Source organism: Erythrolamprus reginae, chromosome Z (genome assembly GCF_031021105.1).
Source record: "Erythrolamprus reginae isolate rEryReg1 chromosome Z, rEryReg1.hap1, whole genome shotgun sequence".
NCBI lineage: Eukaryota > Metazoa > Chordata > Lepidosauria > Squamata > Dipsadidae > Erythrolamprus > Erythrolamprus reginae.
In genome coordinates, this window is record NC_091963.1 from 64,219,563 (window position 1) to 64,243,741 (window position 24,179).

Consider the following 24,179-nt stretch of genomic DNA (forward strand, 5'->3'; position numbering starts at 1 on the left):
TCCCTTCTTTCCTCCCTCACTCCCTTCTTTCACTCCTTCCTCTCTTCCTCTCCCCTTTTTGGCTCAAAATATTTTTTTTCTATTTTCCTCCTCTAAAATCTAGGTGCGTCTTATCAGCAGGTGCGTCTTATAGAGCGAAAAATACGGTAAGTATATAAAATGACTTCTAAATTTATTTGGCAAGGGAAGAGACCAGGGATTAATCTAAAGAATCTACAAGATGTTAGAGAAAGAGGTGGATTTGGACTCCGAAATTAGGAGCTTTATTATCAAGCGGCAGCAATGACATGGATAAAAGACTGGATTTTACTTAGAAATAAAAAAACTTAATTTTAGAAGGACATGACTTGCAGATTGGATGGCACGCGTTTATGTGGTATGAGAAAAAAAAATACATAGCTACTTTCAGAGACATATTATAAGGAATTCATTATTGGCAATTTGGGAAAAAGGAGAAATGTTATTCAAAAGTTCCATTTTGGATTTCAACAATAGAAGTTTTTCTTCACCCCAACAGATTAGATTGATCTAATATCTTAAGGTATAAAGATATATTGACACAGTCGCTGAAATTGCAGTCGTTTCAAGAGATAGAAAGGCAAGGCATAAAAATAAACTGGTTTATATATCTTCAGTTGCAATCAAGGGCAGATAAAGATCTTAAACTAGAAGGTATTAATTTATTAAAAAACTGAGCTACATCAGATTATATTTGGTCAAGAGGACACTTCGATTTAAAAAAATTATAATTACTTCTTATCTATTGCATTAGATTTTGAAGAGGTGAAGGATACAATGATAAAATGATAAAAGGATTCTAATGAACGGAAAATATCCATACCAGGATATACACTGTATAGGAAGGATAGAATAGAGAGAAGGGGAGGTGGAGTAGCCATTTATGTTAAAGAAAGTCTAAAAACAATACTAATTCAAAATACATGTACAGATCTGGAGACCCTCTGGATTTGCATGCAAAATAAAGATGGTTCTGTCATTAGAATTGGGGTGATCTATAGGCCTCCAGGGCAATCTGAGGAACATGACAACAAGATGGTGGATGAAATTACCCTAATGGCAGTAAAGGGAGATATTGTGGTTATGGGTGATTTCAACATGCCTGATGTTGACTGGAATATCCCAAGTGCCCTTACATGCAAAAGTAAGAATATAGTAGAGGCCTTTACAGGAGCAGCTCTGGCACAGCTAGTTAAGACACCACCTACCGGGGAGAATATTCTAGATTTAGTTTTTACGAATGGGAATTGGGTTTCAGAGGTCAAGGTGGGAGAAAATTTAGGTTGCAGTGACCATCTATGTTTGTGGTTTGATGTAAAAACTGATTGTGAGCAATCCCATACTGCAACCAAAGTATTGGATTTCAAAAAAACAAATTTTAATGCAATGGGGGAATATTTAAATAATGAATTAAAGGGGAGGGATAAAATGGCAGGAGCGAGCACCCAGTGGACTGTATTAAAAAAGGCCATCTTAAAAGCCACAAGACTTTATGTAAAGCAAATAACTAAAGGTAAAAGGAAGAAGAAACCGCTATGGTTTAGCAATGATGTAAGGGCTATAGTCAATGAAAAAAAGGCTGCCTATAGGAGGTATAAAGAGTCTGGAAGTATAATTGATAGAGAGGTGTATAAAATGAGACAGAAGGAGGCGAAACAGATAATATATGCTGCTAAAGCCTCAAAAGAGGAAGAAATTGCAAAATCTGTAAAGAAGGGGGATAAAACCTTCTTCAGATATATTAGTGATAGGAAGAAGAAAAACTGCAGCGTCACAAAGCTTAGTACCGGGAATAATACATGCATTGATGGGAATAAGGAGATCGCTGACCATTTCAATAGCTACTTCTGTTCAGTTTTCTCAAAAGACACCTTACAAAATAATACTATAGAGGGATATAGCATTGCTTCCAGCTGTAGTTTCAGCTCCAGTGATCTTAGAAGCCGATGTCTTAGAAGAACTTGAACGATTAAAGATAAATAAGGCATTGGGTCCAGATGGCATCTACCCCAGAGTTCTTAAAGAACTCAGATCTGTCATTGCTACCCCCGACTGATTTGTTTAACCAATCCCTGTTAACAGGAGATGTTCCTGAGGATTGGAGAATGGCTAGTGTTGTGCCTATCCACAAGAAGGGCAGTAGAGAGGAAGCTGGTAACTTCAGGCCAGTTAGCTTGACATCAGTTATAGTTAAAATGATGGAGACTCTACTCAAAAAGAGGATAAATCAGCACCTTAAAAACAATAACTTATTGGACCCAAATCAGCATGGCTTTACTGAAGGCAAATCATGTCAGACTAATCTCATTGATTTCTTTGACTATGTCACCAAGGTGTTGGATCAAGGTGGTGCCGTGGATATTGCCTATCTGGACTTCAGCAAAGCCTTTGATACGGTTCCACATAAAGAGCTGATAAATTAGTGAAGATTGGACTTAATCCCTGGATAGTTCAGTGGATTTCAAGCTGGCTGAAGCATAGCCATCAGGGAGTTATTGTTAGTGGCGAGTATTCTGAGCAGAGACGGGTTACAAGCGGTGTGCCACAAGGGTCTGTTCTGCGTCCTATTCTTTTTAATATGTTTGTGAGTGACATAGGGGAAGGTCTGATAGGGAAGGTTTGCCTATTTGCCGATGACTCTAAAGTGTGCAATAGGGTTGATATTCCTGGAGGGGTCTGTAATATGGTAAATGATTTAGTTTTACTAGATAAATGGTCAAAGCAATGGAAACTGCAGTTTAATGTTTCCAAATGCACTTGGGGAAAAAGAATCCTTAATCTGAGTATTGCATTGGCAGTTCTGTGTTAGCAAAAACTTCAGAAGAGAAGGATTTAGGGGTAGTGATTTCTGACAGTCTCAAAATGGGTGAGCAGTGTGGTCGGGCGGTAGGAAAAGCAAGTAGGATGCTTGGCTGCATAGCTAAAGGTATAACAAGCAGGAAGAGGGAGATTGTGATCCCCTTATATAGAGCGCTGGTGAGACCACATTTGGAGTACTGTGTTCAGTTCTGGAGACCTCACCTACAAAAAGATATTGACAAAATTGAACGGGTCCAAAGAAGGCTACAAGAATGGTGGAAGATCTTAAGTATAAAACGTATCAGGAAAGACTTAATGAACTCAATCTGTATAGTCTGGAGGACAGAAGGGAAAGGGGGGACATGATCGAAACATTTAAATATGTTAAAGGGTTAAATAAGGTTCAGGAGGGAAGCGTTTTTAATAGGAAAGTGAACACAAGAACAAGGGGACACAATCTGAACTTAGTTGGGGGAAAGATCAAAGGCAACATGAGAAAATATTATTTTACTGAAAGAGTAGTAGATCCTTGGAACAAATTTCCAGCAGACGTGGTGGGTAAATCCACAGTAACTGAATTTAAACATGCCTGGGATAAATGGATGAGAAATATAGGCTATACAATCGCTATAGATAGTTGGCAGCAATTATGGGAGCGGAATTATAAAATGACAAGTGTCAACTGCATTTAAAGAAAATATATATATAAGATGTCTTATAGATGGTATATGTCACCAGAGAACTTAGCTAAGATGTTCAAAGGTTTGTCGATGTGCTGATTTACCTGGCTCGAAAATATTGGATACGGATTCAACACTGGATATAGAAGATTCTGAAAAAGCCTATTGAATTGAAACCAGAAATATACCTTCTGGTTATTTTACCGGAAGGTTTTAAAAAAGAAGAAATATGCTTAATTATAAGGCTGCGAGAATTCCCTATGCACAAAATTGGAAATTGAATAGAATACCAACTGAAAGGGAAGTTTTAAAGAAAATTATGGATTGTGCAGAGATGAATAGAGTGACTTTAAAACTTAAAGATAAACAAGATTCTGATTATTACAGAATTTGGGGAAAATTTTATGAATGGATGGAGAGTTAACACTTACTGATGTTTTGATGTTTTTAATAACAAGATACTGTCGACAATACTGAGACAAGAAGATTGAGTTTTAAATATTATAACCCAGATGGAAAAGATGAGTAATGGTGGTAGCAATAAGTATTGATATAACACACACACAAAAATATTATTGGAATAATTTAGTATAAATATATTCAAACTAAAAAAAAGTTACTTAGCTTTTTTTAGTTGTGATATTCAAATTTACTTTATATATAATTTACTTTATTATAAAATATAATATACTTTCTTATTGGAATAATTATTTTATTAGATATATAGAATTATGGTTTATTAGTTCTTTTTGCTGCAATATGAAAATTATTTTATATATAATTTACTTGGCTTAAAAGATTATAAGAAAATGGATTTTTGAAATAATGAGTTTAACAGATTGAGTGAATTTGATGACCAGCGATTAATGTAAAGGTTATTGTAAAGTTTTAATATTAGATAGAGAAAAGCTATAATGTGAGAGGTTTTCGGATATACAAGATATGATATGTTTTTACAGTTACTTTGTGAAAGAAAGAGATATAAAAGCCTCCACTGAATGATTACAAAGTAAAAAGAAAAAAATTGTATATGTTTGACAATAAGATAGATTTTGTGTTGGAAATTATGTAGTTTTTTAACTTTGTGTTGGAGAAAAAAATAAAAAATATGACAAAAAAAGAACATACTAATTTATGTCCCCATTAATAATTTAAAATCTAATTCTTCTATTTGTTCATGTACAAAATACTAAAATCAACCTTACAATAGAATTCTACAGTAATATCAGTTATCAATTTCCGTAATACCCAATGATTAAAGAAGGATTTTAAATGATTTTTGTATTTTATATTTATGATCTATATAAAAAATAAATGCACATACTTTGGTCTCTTTTTATGTAATTGTACTAGCATCTTTTTCTCTTCAGGGCTTTGAGCTATATCATCTCCTCCAGGAAACTCAGGTGGCAAGGGCAAGTCAGCAAGCAAATGGCGTAATTTCTTCTCTACTTCTTTTTTCACTGCTTTTACTGAAATATTATCTTGAAAACTATAGAAAAATAAAAATATTTCTGTCAGCATAAATGACAAATTTATAATTAAAAAAAGCATCAGGTCTAATCCATTGTTCCAATATCATAGTTACGTAAACATAAGGGAAAAAGCTAAAATCTAGACATTTGGTAAAATCAGGGTGTCCAAGGGGAAAGAATTTTGAAATTCCCTTGATATTTCCCTGACATTTCCCTGTAACTTGCGATCTAGTTAACACGCAGTCATAGATGATGTCATACCAAATGGCTAAACCATGGAGAAATATTGGTAGCTGAGGAAGCAAGTTGTTGCCACAGTTATGCTAAATTTTGCTTGACTCTGCTAGGCAGTGCAATCTGTTTTGTTGGGTTTTTTAACATGATTTTTCTCTGACTTTTAAACATTTTAATAGTTTGTTTTTCCCTGATTATTGGCATTTTTTTCACGAATTCCCTGATAATTCCCTGATACTGTATTTCCCAAACTGCCGATTTCCATGATAATACCCTGATTTTCCTGTTTTCCAGGTTTGCTAAACAGAGAACATCAGAGCTAATCCATGTACTTTATATACATTACTAAGTATCCGTCAAAATGGACTAGTGAAGGTTGTGGCTACAAACACTTTTTAAAATACCATATTTTTCAGAGTACAGTGATACTTCCTCTTACGAACCTCTCGTTATACAAACTTTTCGAGATACTGGGTTTTAAGATTTTTTTGCCTCTTCCTCCAAACTATTTCCACCTTATGAACCCAAGCTGCCGCCGCTGGGAAGCCCCATCTCCAGACTTCTGTTGCCAGTGAAGCGCCCGTTTTCACACTGGAGGGATTCCCCTGAGGCTCCCCTCCATGGGAAACACCACCTCTGGGCTTCCGTGTTTTTGCGATGCTGCGATTTTGCTGAGGCTCCCCTCACTGGGAAACCCCACCTCCGGACTTCCGTTGCCAGCAAAGTGCCCGTTTTTGCGCTGCTGGGATTCCCCTGCTGGGATTCTCCTGCAGCATCGCAAAAACACGGAAGTCCGGAGGTGGGGTTTTCCCATGGAGGGGAGCCTCAGGGGAATCCCAGCAACGCAAAAACAGGCGCTTCGGCTGGCAAAAGGGGTGAGTTTTGGGCTTGCACGCATTAATCGCTTTTCCATTGATTCCTATTGGAAATATTGTTTTGTCTTACGAACTTTTCACCTTACGAACCTCGTCCCTGAACCAATTAAGTTCGTAAGACAAGGTATCACTGTATAAGATGCACCGGAGTATAAGACGCACCTTAGTTTTGGGGGAGGAAAATAGGGAAAAGCACATTATTTTATTCCCTTGTTAGGGTTTTAAAAAAACCAAGTTAGAGCATTGAAAAAAAAACCCTGCAAAGTCTTAGGGCTTGGAAAACATTCTTAGCAGAGAATAATGAAAGACCTTGCAAGACGATAAGAGCTGGGAACATTGTTAGCACCTGATTAGGACTGGAAAGAAACATTTGGAGGAAGTTAGAGTAATGAAAAAAACTCTGCAAAGACTTAGAATTTGGAAAACATTCTTTGCAAACAGTAACAATGAAAGAACCTGCAAGATAAGAACTGGTAAGATTGTTAGAAGCTAGTTAGGGCTGGGGGAAAAAACTAGGAAAAAAGCTGCATTCAGAGTATACGACGCACCTGAATTTTCAGCCTCTTTTAGGGAGAAAAAGGGTGTGTCTTATACCTCTCAAAATACGGTATGTGTAAGATTAGAAATTAATGTTAAAATAACAAAAAGTACACTTCATTAAATCTGTCTAGCATTTGCAGGTTGACATTACGTCATCAAAATTATATTTCATAACTCACCAATCTGTATCTTTATCTTCAGGCAGCAGAGGAGGAAAAGGTAAGGGTGGCAGAGTGGAAGTGACTGGTGCAACACTGCAGTCTTTCTCCTTACATGCTGCAGCTATATGAGGCTTATTCTTCTCTTTTACTACAACAGGTTGTGTTGTTGATTTCACAAGAGTTAATTTATTTTCTTTTGCTGCGAAAACATGTTGTTTAGCCACTTTCTCTATAATCACATTGTTTTCCATTTTAATTTCCGGAACAGAAACTTTTGTTTTTGTCTTATCATTTTCCAAGGTTGAACTATTTGAAGGGGAAGATATATTTTCTATTTTTATCTTTTTTCCTTCCTTTACATTATTCACTTGTACAGCAATTCCTATATCAGTTCCCTTAGTAGGTGTAGAGTTGTTTGAAACTTTTGCATTGGCTTTAGCTGCCTCTGCTGCCCTGGCTTTTTTGTTCTTGTTCAGTTCAGCTCCCAAGCTGCTTTTTAGAGTCAGAGTACTGGGAGAAATACTGGACTGCCGACTTCTGGATCTTGACAATCTGTGTCTACTACGAGATCTTGAATGTCTTGATGAGTAAGGACTTCTGCTTCTTGATTTTGTTGATTTTCTGCTTATAAAAATAACGTTTTTATGATTAAATATTGTTATATTTTTAAATAACAATGAGCACTTTTATAGCCACTCTATTAACATGTTTACTGGTTACTGGCTTTTAAAAAAAAACCTTCAATCACAGCACAAAGTCACTGTTACCTGAAAAATTATAAATGTGTTTTTATATTTAGGAATACTTCCAGCAAATTTTAAGTGTATAAATTTGAATTATTAATTCAAAATATCACACAAAGCTAATGTTTCATCCAAAAAATTGAAATAAGCTTTGAAATTATTTGTTATTGAAAGATTTAATTTCTAATTTAGAAAACAAACAAATTTAAAAATGTAATCCTAATCATTAAAATATCAAAAGCCTTTTACAATAATAGCTGTAATTTTTTGATATATCTATACAAATATTCTGTAATGATTTTTTAAAATATTCAGTCCTCTATTTAAATTGCAAATATAGTTTGCTTATTTTAAAATAACCAGGTTTAAAATTAAATTTAAATTTAAGATTAAATAAGGCGGCATCTGGGACACTGCATCATTTAGCACCTTTGCGATCTCTCCATGGCTGTGAATCCAGGAAAGCTCACTGATTCAATGAGGAGCTCCAAGAGATAAAATGCCAAAACAGACATCTAGAGCAGTGGTCCCCAAACTATGGCCCGCAGAGGTCTTTTAACCGGCCCACGGCAGCACACAAGATTTTACCGATAGATATAATAAGCTCCTGAATCTCCTGTCCACTCACCGCAGTCAACTGCTGAGCGAAGAGGAGGTGGAGAGGCAAGAGGCAGGGAGGAAAGCGGGTCTGCAATTTGCTCCTTTCTTTGCCGCCTTTAGGGAGAGAAACTGCTGCTGCCCTATGGCAGAGCAGCAACAGTTCCTCTCCCTAAAGGCGAGAAAGAAAGGGGCCAATTGCAGGCCTGCTTTCCTCCCCGCCTCTTGCCTCTCCACCTCCTCCCCACCTCCTCCTCCGCGGTGTGTGGACGGGAGATTCAGGAAATTGGTGATTTAAAAACTCCACTGAAAGTCACAGCTAAGTGTGCCATGGCTAAGTGTGTGTGGGAGGGAGGTGGCTGCTTGCAAACCCCTGACCTCCACCGCCTCCCCCCCTGCGGCACAAGACGAGCACACCTCCACTTCTCTCTCTCTCCGCTTCTCCTGGGAAAGCAGCTTTGCTGGCCGCAACAGCAACAACAACGGCCCCGTGGCAGCTGCTGATGCCGAGTCCAAAGCCTGCTCACCAGCATCAACGCCAGGCTTCGGGTGATCAGACCTGTGCGCTGGTGGCGGCAACTGTTGGGAAGGCAGACGTGGCGCCTCTGCTGGGAAGGGCTGTCAAAGAGGCCCTGAAGGGGGACAGGGCGGTCCCCGCCGCCTGTATCAGCAGCAAGGTGGCAGCGCCGGCCGTGGCGGGAGAAGGCTGGAGTTGTGCGGAAAGTGGCAACCGCTGGTGGGGCCTGGTCCGAGAGGAGCCGCCACTGTCACTGCACCAATGGCATTTCAGACTTCTTCACTCCCTCTAAATAGTACATTTACCTAATCTCAAATTTAAAAATTATTTCAGCCCATCTAACATTTAGCCAATTAATACATATCTACATTTCTTACTTAATTACTAATCGTAAATTTTAGTCAATTTGAGAAAAGAAAAAAGGGGGGAAATTCTAAATATTCTCTATTTTCAATCAATTAAAAATAATTAACATCATTAATCTCCCCAACAATTCTAAATTCAATTCCATTTATGCAATAATCCAAATCAGTATCACACACTACACATCTTACTGTAATCAATACTTCTAACTTTATTAAAACAGATCAGCAATTCCTAAATTCATATATATAAATAGAAAAAGTAATTAAAGTTTTAAAAAGAGCAAACAAAACAATACCCCAAGCTTAATCAACCCTTCTCAAACTCCAATTTCTTTAATCTGAGCAGAACTTTGAACCGAACCCTTTTCTTTCTTTCTTTTTTGTATCCCCTTTTAATCCCCTTTTCTATTTTATTCTTTCTATTCTTACTTCTAGGAAGGAAGGACTTTGTTAGAAAAATAAAGAGGTTATTGGATCAAACTTTGGACACTTGACAACGTAGTTATGATGGTGGCAATGTCCCAAGGTTATGTGAACATCTTTTGGGATCTTATGACAAGCAGCTGCAGGGATTCACTTAACGATTATGGCAAGAAAGGTGGTAAAGTGAAGCAGAACTCACTTAATAACCGTGTTACTCAGGAGATAGAAACGTTGGCCTCCATTGGGTTCAGAACAGAAGTCGAGAATTATCTGTCTGATCAGTGTACTCTTTTAGAAGCAGATCAGCAGACCATTTTGAAGCTGCACAGAAAACATCTAGGGGAAAGGCAGGTTGTCCTTAACTTACAACGGTTCATTTACTGACCGTTCAAAGTTGCAACGGCCCTGAAAAAAGTTATTTTTCACACTTAGGACCTTCGCAGCAGCCCGATGATCGCAGGATCAAAACTTGGCTGCCATTTCATATTTATGACCATTGCTGTGTGTCCTGAGGTCATGTGACCCCCTTTGGTTTCTAACCGATCCACGCCCAGGCATGAAAATGTGCTGCTCAGACATTATACTTTACCGCCCACACTGAAAAAAAAAATAGAGGGAACATTGCCCACTGGGTGAGATGATCCGATGACACGGGCGAGGTTTGAACAATATACTGATAACACCGAACTGTAGCAGTGAAGCAGTGGATGTGATGTGCTGGTGCCTGGACAAGGCGAGGCTTTGGATCACTGTTCTCTCTAAGCTGAGCGGCCACACAGCCGCGCAGATGATACCGAACTCACTTAATAACCGTGTTCTCTTTCTTTCTCTCTTTCTCTCTCCCTTTCTATCTCTCCTCTTCCTTTCTCTCTCCCTCTCTATCTCTCCCTAACAGTTTCTCTCCCTAATGGTGGCAAAGGAAGGGGCCGATTGCAGGCCCGCTTTCCTCCCCGCCCCTTGGCTCTCCACCTCCTCCTCGCTCAGCAGCTGACCACGGTGAGTGGACAGGAGATTCGGGAGCTTATTATATCGATCGGTAAAATCTCGCGCGCTGCCACGGGCCGGATAAATGGCCTCAGCGGGCCGCATCTGTCCCGCGGGCCATAGTTTGGGGACCGCTGCCTTAGACAGTTACTTTTACTTTCAACTCACAAGCGGTGTTCTTTATTTCATCTACTGTATAACTTTTCCCCCTGCAGTTACATTACTTAGACAGGCTTAAATTAAATATTTTTTACACAGTATGAGGGGGAAAAAGGAAGGAAAAACAGGATGATTAGAAGCCAAATGAATAGACTCAGTTACAACAATAAAAGGTAAGTTTTTGGAAAATCTAAAAGAATAAGTTGAGAACATAATCCTGGAGAAAACATTTAGTCACTCCAATAAGAGACTTTCCTACTGAATGCTCTTTCTCTGCCTCTTCTAAATAACTACTTGTATTTTACCAGTTAGCTCTATGAGAGAGAGTTGTTTAAATGTAAAAGTTCTTTTTGAAATAACCAAATATATCCTATGTGCTGTTTAATAGATTTAATAATGATATAATGGTTATGATAATATGATAAGAGTATGAATTTTGATACTAATGATCTGATTTAATTAATACGGATATTTTTTTGAGAGAGAGATTGTGCAAGATGAATATGATTTTATAGAGGAAAGATTACATGATTAAGGGTGGAGTAATTCTTGATTTGATATTTATTGAGTTAGCAATGATACTAACTTATGAGATAATGTTTAGATGAAAAAACTGAAGATTTACCATACGAAAATCTAAATTAATCAATTGGTTTGGAACAGAGGTAGGCAAAGTTGGTTCTTCCATGACATGTAGACTTCAACTCCCAGAATTCTTGAGTTAGCATGATTGGCTGAGGAATTCTGGAAGTTGAAGTCCACAAGTCATAGAAGAGCCAACTTGGCCTACTTCTGGATTGGAATGATGATTTTAATCTATGAGATAATGTTTAAATGGAAAATCTGAAGATTTACTATAGGAAAGTTTGAACTAATTAATTGTTTTGTAATAATAATACATAAATTCCTGATTATTAAGAAAATCTGATATTTATAATGAAAATGAATACAATATACAGTGGTACCTCGGTTCTCAAACGCCTCGGTTTTCATACATTTTGGATTTCAAACAAAATTTTCTGCAAAAATTTGCTTCAGTATCCAAACAAAAATTCGGATACTGAACAGAAAATTTTGTTTACTATCCGAAATGTAAGATCTGAGGGGACGAGGTCAGAGGGAATGGGAGTCGGAATCCCGACACACCTCTCCTGGCCGCCCTCTTAACAGCCTCCCAGTCTCTACCTTGTAACTGCTCCAAGCTGCAGGAAGGGTAGGGCTGGCTGCAATACCGGCAGCTTCGGGGGGCTCCTTTCCTCAGCGGTTCAGTTCGGTACCTCCAGGCAACTGCACCAACTTTTTCCTTCCCGGCGGCGGCGGCTTCGGCGGCTTCCCTACGAGGAGGAGCAGCGTCAGGAACATCATGTGATGAAGGTAAGCCGCCGCCGCCGGGAAGGAAAAAGTTGGTGCAGCTGCCTGGAGGTACCGAACTGAGCTTGGAGCAGTTACAAGGTAGAGACTGGGAGGCTGTTAAGAGGGCGGCCAGGAGGGGCGTGTCGGGATTCCGACTCCCATTCCCTCTCACCCCGTCCCCTCAGATCCTTATCCCATAGGAAATAGAGGAAATACTGTAGATTTAATTGGTTCCCAGCAAGTCAATGGGCTGGGAACCAATTAAATCCATTTCCATTATTTCCTATGGGATAAATTAATTCGGTTCTCAACCAAATCGGTTCTCAACCACACTTCTGGAACGGAATGTGGTCGAGAACCGAGGTACCACTATATGCTTGATTATATGTCTAAAGGCCGAGTAGAGGTTTTTGGTTATGATAAATGAAGGAATAAGAAAAATAGACATTGAGGATATGATCTAGGAGTGGAAGGAAGCAGCAGGTCTAAAAAGGAAAAGCTATGAGAAATAAACAACTACTGTATATGCTCAAGTATAAGTCGACCCGATTATAAGCCGAGGCACCTACTTTTGCCACAAAAACTAGGAAAACCTATTGACTTGAGTATAAGCCTAGGGTGGAAAATGCAGTGGCTACTGGTAACTTATAAAAATGGAATGTTCTTCTACTGTAGTTTCTTAAAATTGTTTTGGTAGGAGAATAAAAAAACATATGAAGAACGGTTGCAAAAACTAGGTATATCTACTTTAATGGAAAAAAAGGACCAGGGGAGATAGCATTCTTCCAATATCTCAGGGTTTGCTACAAAGAAGAGAGACTCAACCTATTCTCCAAAGCACCTGAGGGCAGAACAAGAAGCAATGGGTGGAAACTAAACAGAGAGAAGCAACTTAGAACTAAGGAGAAAATTCCTGACAGAACAATGAATCTGTGGAACAGCCTGCCACCAGAAGTTGTGAATGCTCCAAGACTGGAAGTTTTTAAGAAGATGTTGGATACCCATTTGTCTGAAGTAGTGTAGTGTTTCTGCCTAAGCAGAGGTTTGGACTAGAAGATCTCCAAGGTCCCTTCCAACTATGTTGTTGTTGTTGTTGTTGTTGTTATTATTATTATTATTATTATTATGATGATGTAACTTTTCCTTCCAAAAAGTTTTTTTTCCCCTGCACCTTTCTTTCTCCCCTTCCTAAATCTCTCTTTTTTTAAATTCCTTCTTTTATCATAACCAAACAAACTCTTAAAATACCTTTAAGAATGTAATTAAACATGTTATCTTAATCTTCCTTACAATATCATTATAATTTTTTTAACAATTGGGATTTCATATATTATTTCAAAACAATTGCTTAAATCAAACTTTCAAATGATAAATATTCATATTTTCCATTTAAAACATATTTCATAAGTTAAAATTATTACTATCTCAATAGATCAGTAAATAACAATTCGGGATTACTCAATCATTAATTCTAAACTCTTCTACATGATATTTAACTTGCATAAGGAGAAACCATACTCTTTAAAAAAGTAAATCTATTCATATTAATTATGTAGAACAAATGATTAATGCCAAAATTCATAATATTATATTATCCTTTTTAAAAATAATTTCATTGTTTTCCAAAAAAAAGAAAAGAAAAAAAGGAGTAAAAGAAAATATTTCTCACATATTTTGTTCTAGTTTAACAGATCTTAATCCATTTCTACTACCTTTTCGATATATTTCTTTATGTACAGTCATATATAAGTATCGTAAGTCAAATTTACTGTTAGGGTAGAAAGAGATACATAGAAAGAGAAATCATACATCTGAAGGTAATTGTTATCTTTCTTTTGTATACTGGTACTTTGTCTTGTTACATTTTCAATCTTTGTTTTGAATCCATTCCTGCCATTTCTACCATAATTGTTTGGATTTTTTGCTTTTGGTCCCCTTAATTGAGTTTGTCATTTCATCCATCTCTACACATCTATATATTTTGTCAATAATTAAACTCTCCAATGGGGTTTGTTCATTTTTCCATGTTTGTGCCAATGAGATTCTGACTGCGGTGTTTATGTGTGTTATAAGGAAAAGCGTTTGCTTGGCATAGGGTCTTTTCCAAATTCCTAAGAGCAGGAACTGCGGGAAAATCTGCGGGCGAAGCAAAAGCCAGGGCGGGAGAGAAGCGCGGGGGTGGGGAAGGAGGAGAGCCCCTCAGCGCTTCCCCTCCACCAAGCTGCCTGCTTGTCCTCGCGCCTCGTTGCTACCTCCTGCCTTTTTCCAGGGGCCTTTGGAAGGCACCCAGGGAAGGGGGGGATTGGGAGTGGCTGCAGCGGCTTCTCATCCTCCTCATCCGGCTGCTAACGCCCGCCCGGTCCCTCTTGCAGTCCCTTCACTGAGCGCTTTTGTCCCAGGCTGTCAGCGAAAGGGCTGCAGGACAGGCGGGGCAGGCGTTCTTCTCACAGCTGAGGCAGGATTTGGAATGTCGGGTGTGTGTGCGTGCCCCTGCCACCCGGAACATTTAAAATAAGAAAAACCTTCGCCAGTCTCCGCAGAGAAGAAAGGAAGAGAGAGAAAAAGAGAGAGAGCAACAGACAGAGCAAGATAGAGAGAAAGTGAGAAAGAGAGAGGGGGAGAGAGAGAGAAAGAAAGAGAGACAGAGAGAGAGAGAGAAAGAGAGACAGAGAAAGAGAAAGAAAGAGCTAGCAAGAGAGAAAGAGACACAGAGAGAGAGAAAGAGATAGCAAGAGAGACAGAAAGAGAGAGAGAAAGAAAGAAAGAGAGAGAATGAAAGAGAGATAGCAAGAGAGGCAGAGAGAGCAAGGGAGAAAGACATAGGGAGGGAAGGAGGGAGAGAGAAAGAGAGCAAAAAAGAGAGGAAGAAAGAGAGATGGAGAGAGAGAAAGAAGGGAAGGAAGGAAGAGAAAGAGTGAGAGAGAAATAGAGCAAAATGGAGGAAGATTTTTTTTTGTCAAAACTTTTCTTTAGCAGCCCCTCTTCCCCTCCCCCCCACACACCTTCAGTGTTCCCCAGGATTTTGAAAATATGAATAATGTGCCGCGGCTCAAAAAAGGTTGGGAAACACTGTGTTAAACTACTGAAGTTTGCAGATGTTACAACAGTGATCGGACTCATTCGAGACAATGATGAATCCGCATACAGACGGGAAGTTGAACAACTATCCTTGTGGTGTGACCAGAACAATCTAGAACTGAACACACTCAAAACCGTAGAAATGGTGGTAGACTTTAAGAGAAACCCTTCCACCCTTCCACCTCTCACAATACTAGACAACACAGTATCAACAGTAGAGACCTTCAAATTTCTAGGTTCTATCATATCTCAAGACCTAAAATGGTCACCTAACATCAAAAACATTATCAAAAAAGCACAACAAAGAATGTTCTTTCTGCGCCAGCTCAGGAAGCTCAAACTGCCCAAGGAGCTGCTGATACAGTTCTACAGAGGAATCATTGAGTCTGTCATCTGCACCTCTATAACTGTCTGGTTTGGTGCTGCAACCCAACAGGACCGACACAGACTTCAGAGGATAATCAGAATTGCAGAAAAAAAAGCAATTGCTGCCAATCTGCCTTCCATTGAGGACCTGTATACTGCACGAGTCAAAAAGAGGGCGGGTAAAATATTTACTGACCCCTCACATCCTGGACACAAATTGTTTCAACTCCTACCCTCAAAACGTCGCTACAGAGCACTGCACACCAAGACAACTAGACACAAGAACAGTTTTTCCCCGAACGCCATCACTCTACTAAACAAATAATTCCCTCAACACTGTCAGACTTTTTACTAAATCTGCACTTCTATTCTACTAGTTTTTCTCATCATTCCTATCATCCATTTCCTCCCATGTTAACTGTATGACTGTAACTTGTTGCGTACATCCTAAGATTTTTATTAATATTGCTTCTTCATTGCTTATTTGACCCCTATGACAATCATTAAGTGTTGTACCACATGATTCTTGACAAATGTATATTTTATTTTATGTACGTTGAGAGCATATGCACCAAGACAAATTCCTTGTGTGTCCAATCACACTTGGCCAATAAAAATTCTATTCTATTCTATTCTATATTCTGCATTAATAGCGTTCCCTCCTTTTCTTTTTCTGAATTTAACATCTCATCTATTTGTCTCTGTAAGGCTGGGGAAGCTGTATTCCCTGATGTTGTTAAAGTTGGTTTTTTACTACCTCTGGGTTGATAATTAGCCATTTCTTTTATGATTTTATTTTATTTTTCTAAAATAGTGTAAATTCTATTCCATATAATCATAAAAAATACTTATAAAAGTTAGGTTTACAATTAATACACTGGTATGTAAAATATTGCAGTTTAGAAGGATTATAAATATCAATAGAACAAGGATCGACAAACCCAGGCGCCTGGTCGCCAGTGGCGCCTAGAAAATGTTGTCTGGCGCCTAGAAAATGTTGCCTGCTGTACTGTATGTATACAGCAGTGTTTTTCAACCGGTGTGCCGCGAGGTGGCTCCTGCAAGTGGGAGCTCCAGGGCTGAGGCTTCAGCCCTGGAGCTCCCACTTGCAGAAGCCGCCCCCCGGCTATTGCCCGCCGCCGCCGCTACCTGCGCACCCCAAAATACCCCCCCTGCGTGCCCTTTTCCATGGGCGCGCAGTCCCCATTCCCCTGCCTGCCTGGGGGGGGGGGCGGGGGCGGGGAGGCGCCGGCAGTAGAAGGCACAGCCCCCGCCCGCCCGATCCGCTCCCTCTCCTCCTCTTCCGCTGAAAGAAACGCGCGGAAGCTGCCTGCTTGAGCCTCGCGTTGCTCCACCCCGCTTCATCCTGCTTGTCATCCTCCGTTGCCAGGAAAGCCGGGTTTGTTTTCCGTGAAAGCAGCGCGCCTTTTAACACGCTGCTTTCCTGCACCAGCGACGTTTGGCTGCCGGGGGGGCGGGGAGGAGAAAATCCTCCCCCCCCAGGAGCAGCAAAAGCCTAAGCGGTGGGGTGCGCCGTTTGCCTTCCGGCTCAGTCGCAGAGGCTTTTGCTGCTTGTGGAGGGGGGGGGTTGGCGGTGCCGATGCCAAATGCTTTCCCTCCGCGGTGGGGGGTGCAGGGCAGGCGCAGTCAGCCCCAGGAGACAAAGATGGAATGAGAGAAAGGAAAGAGAGAGAAAGGGAGGGAGAGAAAGAAAAAGTGAGAGATAGAAAGGATAGAGAGAAAGGGAATGAGAGAAAGGAAAGAGAGAGAAAGAGAGGGGGAGAAGGAAAGAGTGAGAGATAGAAAGGATAGAGAGAAAGAGGGAATGGAAAGAGAGAGAAAGGGAGGGAGAGAAGGAAAGAGTGAGAGATAGAAAGGATAGAGAGAAAGAGGGAATGAGAGAAAGGAAAGAGAGAGAGAGAGAGAAAATAAGAGAGAGAGAGCAACAGAGAGAGAAAGAACAAGAGAGAGAAAGCATGAGAGAGAGAAAGAACAAGAGAGAGAGAGAAAATAAGAGAACAAGAGAGAGAAAAAGATAGCAAGAGAGAGAGAAAGCAAGACAGATAGGGAGAGGAAAGGAGAGTGAGAGAAATGAGAACAAAAAGGGGAGAAAAAAGGAGAAATGAGAAAATGATTGAGGCAGAGAATGAGAGGAGAGTGAAACAAAAGAGAGAGAGAGGTGATTCTTAAAGCATATGGTAAAAAGCACCCAAATAATAAGAAAACCCCCCCAGCCCACACCTGTTTTTGAAAAGGATAAAAGAGAAAAAAAACCCAGCCCTCAACTGGTTTTGGAAATGGTTGGAGTGTGTATACATACACACACATAAGGGGGGGAGAGAGACAGGGATGGAAAAAGAGGAGAAGTGAGAGGGAGAAGGAATGAGGGAAAAAGGGAGGAAGAGAGAGAAATGAGAAACACGAGAGAGAAAAGGGGGAAAGACAGGAGAAGTACCCAGAAATGAGACAGTGGTATAAATTTCAGGAGGGATGATTGATGATTGACTGTATTTATAAGGGGATGTTACATGGGATTGTATATATGAGGGGGTTATTTATGTATGTATGTATGTATGTATGTATGTATGTATGTATGTATGTATGTATGTATTTATTATTTATTTATTTATTAGATTTGTGTCATTTTGGTTGGTGGTGTGCCCCAGGATTTTGTAAATGTAAAAAATGTGCCGCGGCTCAAAAAAGGTTGAAAATCACTGGTATACAGTATATTTTTCCCGCCTTGTGTTTACACCCAGAAATGGTACATCTTGGCTTCCGTAGCTCCGCCCATCAACCTCGGAGCGAGCTGCTTTCCCAGCGTCCCCTGCGCTTGCGTGCGTCTCTCCCTCCCCCCCTTGCCTCCATTCCGCCTCCTACTCGAACCCCTTCACTCCCCCCCACCGCACACAGACGCTCCGATCTTGGCCGCTCACCCGCCTTCGGAGAGAAGCGGAAGCCCCTCCCCTCCCGGCGTGAGGTTTTGTTCATTCCTCCTCCGGCCGCGTGCGCGGTGACTTCCGACCAGTAACCCCTCCTCCCCCCTCCCCCCCTCACCCGCGTCCCCGGCCCGGTCTCCCTTTCCTTCTTCTCTGTTTCGGTTTCTGACTAACGGTCTCCCCTCGGATCCCGACGGGAGTACAGCAGAGCCGGCTCGGCGGAGCCAGGCCTGCGCCGGGGGGGAGGGGGTGAAAGCGATGTCAGGTGGAGACTCGGCAAAAAACCAAGTTTGCTTAAAAAAAATTCTGGCTCCTAAATTTTTTGGCTGGCTCCTAGATTCTGAACAACTTTGTCGACCCCTGCAATAGAATATATTATCAGTATATAACAAATAAATGTAGCTGTTCATATACCGTATTTTCCGGCGTATAAGACAACTTTTTAACCCCTGAAAATCTTTTCCAAAGTGGGGGGTCGTCTTATACGCCGGATACTGCGCCCATTCGGTGCCGAAGTCATTCATACGCAGCAGCCACCCAGCGAAAGCTGCTGCTTAACACGGGTGCCACAGCTGCGGGCGGGAGGAGGCCGGGAGCGGGATTGAGGAGGGGGGGAGCGGACCCGCGCTCACTTTCGGCTCCGGGGACTGCGGGTGGCTACGGCGCCGAAAGGAAAAAGAAGTTGCTGAGCGTCCCTTCGTCGTAAACCCGACGGGAGGCGATGCCGCAAGACGTCGTCTCCTCGAGCGCTCCCTTGCCGGCCGAAAGCTCCCCGAACTCCCGTCTGTGAAGAGACAAGGCGTCGGGCGAGCGCCAACCGATTCCGGAGCTCCCTCGCCGGCTTCATCGCCGCGCTGCTGTTGTTGCTGTCGCTGCCGCCTGAGGCGGCGGCACTCGAATCTGGCGTGGTGGAAAATCTTTGCCTGCCTCCAGATTTTCCGCCACGCCAGATTCGAGTGCCGCCGCCTCAGGCGGCAGCGACAGCATCAACAGCAGCGCGTCGATGAAGCCCTTCCCTTGGCAAATGAGCTCGGCTCCAACGCGCGACGCCTGCCGGAGTGGTCGAAGGAGCTAAGGCAGGCTCAACTTTCCATTACGCAAGGAGGCAAAGGGGAAGGCGCGTCGGCGGAGAGAGAGAGAGAGATGGACGATCCGGGGCTCCCGTTTTTTCCCCCTTCCAAACTTACCCCTGAATTGATCGCTTTCTCCTCCACTCTTTGCTAATTCGCTCTTTCGCCTGGATTCTCCCGCCTCTCCACCTCTCTCTCGCGCTCTCTCTCTCTCCCCACCCCGCCTTTCTCCAACATTCCCTCAGCAGATGGAGAGCAAAGGTGGCGGCGGGAGCGGCGGCAAAGCGGCGGGGTCCAGCCCTCTAGCCGGCGCCTCGCCAGCTATCCGCCGCTTCTTTCTATTGTCTGACCTGCAGTAATCTAAGAAGTATTGCACAGAAAATTGTAATAATTTTAACATGTCACTTGGTGGAAATTTCAAGCATTTCTTCTGATTTCAGGCATACAGTGGAAGAGGCAATGGGAAGATTAGAGAGGTCTTAAGGTGCAAATGTTTGGGGGAACTTTCACCTCGCCATACATTTTAAGAAACCTTGAATAGCTCTTCCAGCCCCCCACAAAATTGTCACTAAGCCCCAAAATATGAACAACAAATGAACCCTTAGCTGCAAAACCACTCACATTCTTCTGCATCTATTACACATTTATTGCCAAATTCTATATTTTAACTGGAAAAGTTAGGGGATCGTCTTATACACCCAGTCGTCTTATACGCCGGAAAATACGGTATATCAATGAAGTAATTAATTGTATCTAATGAAATTGCTATATTTTATACAGTTGCTATCACATATAAGGCTATATGGAACTAAATTATTCTAATTACTACGTTTACTTCTTATCCTAGTATATAAATATATCTAATATGTATCTTACTTATATCTAAATATATATCTATTAATGTCTAATATTAATTCAAAATAGTTATGAAAGAGAGAAAAAAGGGGAAAAAATAAAGATTCAAGAAAGGGAGTAAATCTAGAACACAGCTTAATAAGGGTTAATGAATATGATTATAATAGTTATAGATTGTAAAATTGTGTAAGTATATATTATAAGAATATAAGAATATAAAAATTATACAAGTATTTTATGTTAGAATTATAAACTTATTCTATAAATTTCTTCAAATACAACAGAGGAAGGAAAAAGAGGAATCAAGAAAGAGAGGGAGGTGTTACTTCTTCTTTAGTGCCAGTGGAGATCGTTTTTCAAAGTTTCAAAGTTTCAGAGTTCAAAGTTCCAATTTGTAGTTTCTTTTTCTAATAGTTCCAATAGTTCTAATAGTTCTTAGTTTCCTGACTGTTTGCAAATTAAAGCGTCACTTCCAAGAATAAATGTTTGGTGTGGTTTCTCTTATTGCTCTGACGTTTGGGTTCTGAATCTCCGCCGCGGAGTGATCTGTGGTAATATGGTGCCTCTCGACAATCTCCGCAGCCTGATTTCCACTGTAGTTCTCCTGTCACGCCTTTTTTTTTATAGCTGGTTAAGTCGTTTTCTTACAGTTCCTTATGATATCCTTCGAGTCCTCAAACAACGCGACAAACCCAAAATCCTGTCACAACATTGTATCCCTTGTATCGGCACTTTACACCTCGTCTGCTTTGTTCCCTGCCGCTTTCCGTTGTTTTCATTCTCAGCTGACTGTCAAACCACACGGCTAAGATCAGAAAAAAGGGTAGCCCAGATCAGACGATTTAAACAGTTCAAGCAGTTCAAGCAACTCGGATTAGGATTTATATATTTTATATAAATCCACCTGGAGATCTGTTTTTTCTTCTTAAGAGATCAGAGTCCCGAACACAGTAAAATGTCAGCGCCTCTCCTCCCCCTCACCATCGCCGCCTTTTGTAGTTTGTGAGGCAATTTTCTCGATCTCCTTATGGAGCTATCTCTTCCTTTTTTTTTTTCAAAATCTATAGTTTACTGTGCTGGAAACTGTTCTACTTGATATTCATAGTATGCAGTATACAGTATCAATTTACCGAGGTATGAAAAGATCCGTATGTGTCACTTGCCTCCCTCTGCCATGGCTCACCGAGGTTTCAGGCCCGCCATACTGGTGACAGCTGAGACGGGCGCTTTTGATCCTTGATAGAGAGGGTGTCCTTCACACCGATTGTAAAACGCCTTTGTCAATCGATACCCGGATTGTCCCTCCTTGTCCACGTCGTCCTCCAAATGATCTGTGCCCCAAAAGGTCTCAGGAATCAGAAGAAAGAGCAGCCACAGGGGGGAGAGATCCCTCCTGCAGCTGCTTCACCACATGTAGCCAAACCGGAAGTCCCCTTAATATTATATTATCCTAACCTTTGTATTGTTTTAAACAAGTCAGCATTAACAATCCTCTTGGGTATGATAAGTATAGTTGGAAGAAAAAGTTTAATTAATAAGTTGTCCCCACTTGAAGCAACATTTTCTTACAAAATAACCTCTTCTGTTACTAGAAATTAATCAAATTTAAATGGGTACTTACATTTTACTTGTAAAATATGTTGCTGGCTTGCTGACTTCTAAAAGGGACTTCTATATATACAGGTATATATATGTAATTTGTTTTGTGAAGGTGGAGAAAAATAAAAAAAACCTTTTGCTAAAAAAAAGAGTACCAAAATCATCACCATCACAGTTAGATATATACTTAGAACACAATTTTAAAATGAACAGTTTTCAAATGGTAATCAACATAATGTTCCAAAAGGTGGATATGATGATAGAAAATGCTTTTGTCTCAAATCCCATCATGTTGTCACTTCATCCAAAATTAACCTGACCCATGTAATTCAGGATCCGACTCATTCGAGGGGGCAGGCACATACACTTGACCTAGTATTTCTTTCAGGACAGTGGGAAAGTGATCTGGTTTTAAGGGGTATAGTCATAATACCCTTGTCATGGTCAGATCACTCCTTGCTGAGGATGGACTTTGATATGCCAATCCCCCACCGCAGGGAGGCAGAGCTGATTAGAAGGTTTCCCCCCCAGACGCCTAATGGACCCGGCTGAGTCCCTAGTGACGGCATGGAATAAGGCCGCACTGGAGGCCCTGGACCACATTGCGCCTATGCAGCCTCTCCAAAGTGGTAGACCCCAGAGTTCTCCTTGGTTGACTGAGGAACCCTGTGGGATGAAACACTAAAAGAGACACCTGGAGCAAGCATGGAGGGACAGTAATTCTGAGTCCAAACGAACATGGGTAAGAGGCTATATTAGGACTTACTGTGGTGATAGGAGGCAAAGTTGGTGTATATTACCGCCCTTATTGCATCTGAAGATTCTCGCCCAGTCGCCCTGTTTAGGGTGACCCACTCCCTCCTGAATAAGGTGGAAGCGGTGGAATCCTTGCAGGGTAGAACTGAGGAATTTGTTCAGTTTCTTGCAGATAAAGTCACACAGATTCAGAATGATTTGGACTACAATTAGGCAATTCAGACTGAGGTGACAGGGTCAGGTCTTAGTCCTGTTATTTGGGAAGAGTTGACCTGGTAACTCCTGGTGAGGTGGACAAGGCCATGGGAGCTGTCAGTTCCTCTACCCATATACAGGACCTGTGTCCCTTCTGGTTGGTTTAGGTTAGCCAGAAGGTGACACACGGTTGGTTCCAGGTATTAACGCTTCCTTGAGTGAGGGGTTGCTTCCACAGCTGTTGAAGGAAGCGGTGGTACAACCCCTCCTCAAGAATCCGTTCCCGGATCCAGCCAAATTGAAGAACTATAGGACAGTCTCCAACCTGCACTTTCTGGGTAAGATTCAAGGTGATGGCACTCCAGCTCCGACGGTCCTCAGACGATGCTGATTTTATTTATTTATTTATTTATTATTTAGATTTGTATGCCGCCCCTCTCCGCAGACTGATTATCTAGACTCCTTTCAGTCTCGTTTCAGAACCAGTCAGAGCACAGAAACTGCTTTGGTCACGCTGATGGATGATCTTTGGCGGGCCCAGGATAGGGGACATTCTTCTATCCTGGTGCTCCTTGTCCTCTCAGCGGCCTTCGATACCATCAACTATGGTATCCTTCTGCGACGGCTGGAGGGGTTGGGAGTGGGAGGCACCATTTTATGGTGGTTCTCCTATCTCTCCAATCGTTCAAGTCAGTGTTAGTGAGGGAACAGAGGTCCACCCCTTGGCCTCTCCTTTGTGCGGTGCCATAGGGGTCTGTCCTCTATCCCCTATTATTTAATATCTACATGAAGCCACTGGGTGAGATCATCCAACAGCATGGGGTGAGGTATCATCAGTATGCTGATGATACCCAGTTATACATCTCTACCCCATGCCAATTCAGTGAAGCAGTTAACGTGATGTGCTGATGCCTGGAAGCTGTTAGGATCTGAATGGGAGCCAACAGGCTCAAGCTCAACCCAGAAAAGACTGAGTAGGTATGGATATTCCCTCTAAAGAACTCTTCTATCTGTCCATCCATTGCTCTGTGGGGAGGATGGCTCTGATCCTCTCAAATAGTTTTCATAACTTGTGTAGCCTCCTGGACCCACAGCTAAATCTTGAACACCATCTTTCAACTGTGGCCAGGGGAAACTTTGTCCAGGTTCACCTGGTATACCAGTTATGGCCCTATTTGGACCAGGAGACCTTGCGCATAGTCACTCAGGCCCTCATTGCAATGAGCTCTACATGGAGCTTCCCTTCATAGATTGCAGATAGTCCAGAATGCAGCCGTGCGAGCTGTTATGGGGGTACCTCGGTACACCCATATAACGCCAACACTCTGATTACTCTCCGGTCACAATTCAAGGTGTTGGTTATCGCCTATAAAGCCCTACATGGCTTAGGACTATTTA

General features: G+C 41.4%; 1 protein-coding gene across 3 annotated transcripts in view; it reads right to left on the bottom strand.

The window, feature by feature from the left end:
* Positions 1-24,179, bottom strand: part of CDK13 (cyclin dependent kinase 13) — a 220,760-nt gene that overhangs the window by 172,516 nt on the left and 24,065 nt on the right. Inside the window, exons 2-3 of one of the 3 annotated variants that reach the window (XM_070727747.1) lie at positions 6,801-7,403; positions 4,822-4,989 (exon numbers count right to left, since the gene is read on the bottom strand). In XM_070727747.1, coding sequence (XP_070583848.1) covers positions 4,822-4,989; positions 6,801-7,403 — 771 coding nt within the window. Of the gene's footprint in view, positions 1-4,821; positions 4,990-6,800; positions 7,407-24,179 lie in introns of all 3 variants that reach the window. The other 2 variants (XM_070727746.1, XM_070727748.1) reach the window with 2 other exon arrangements.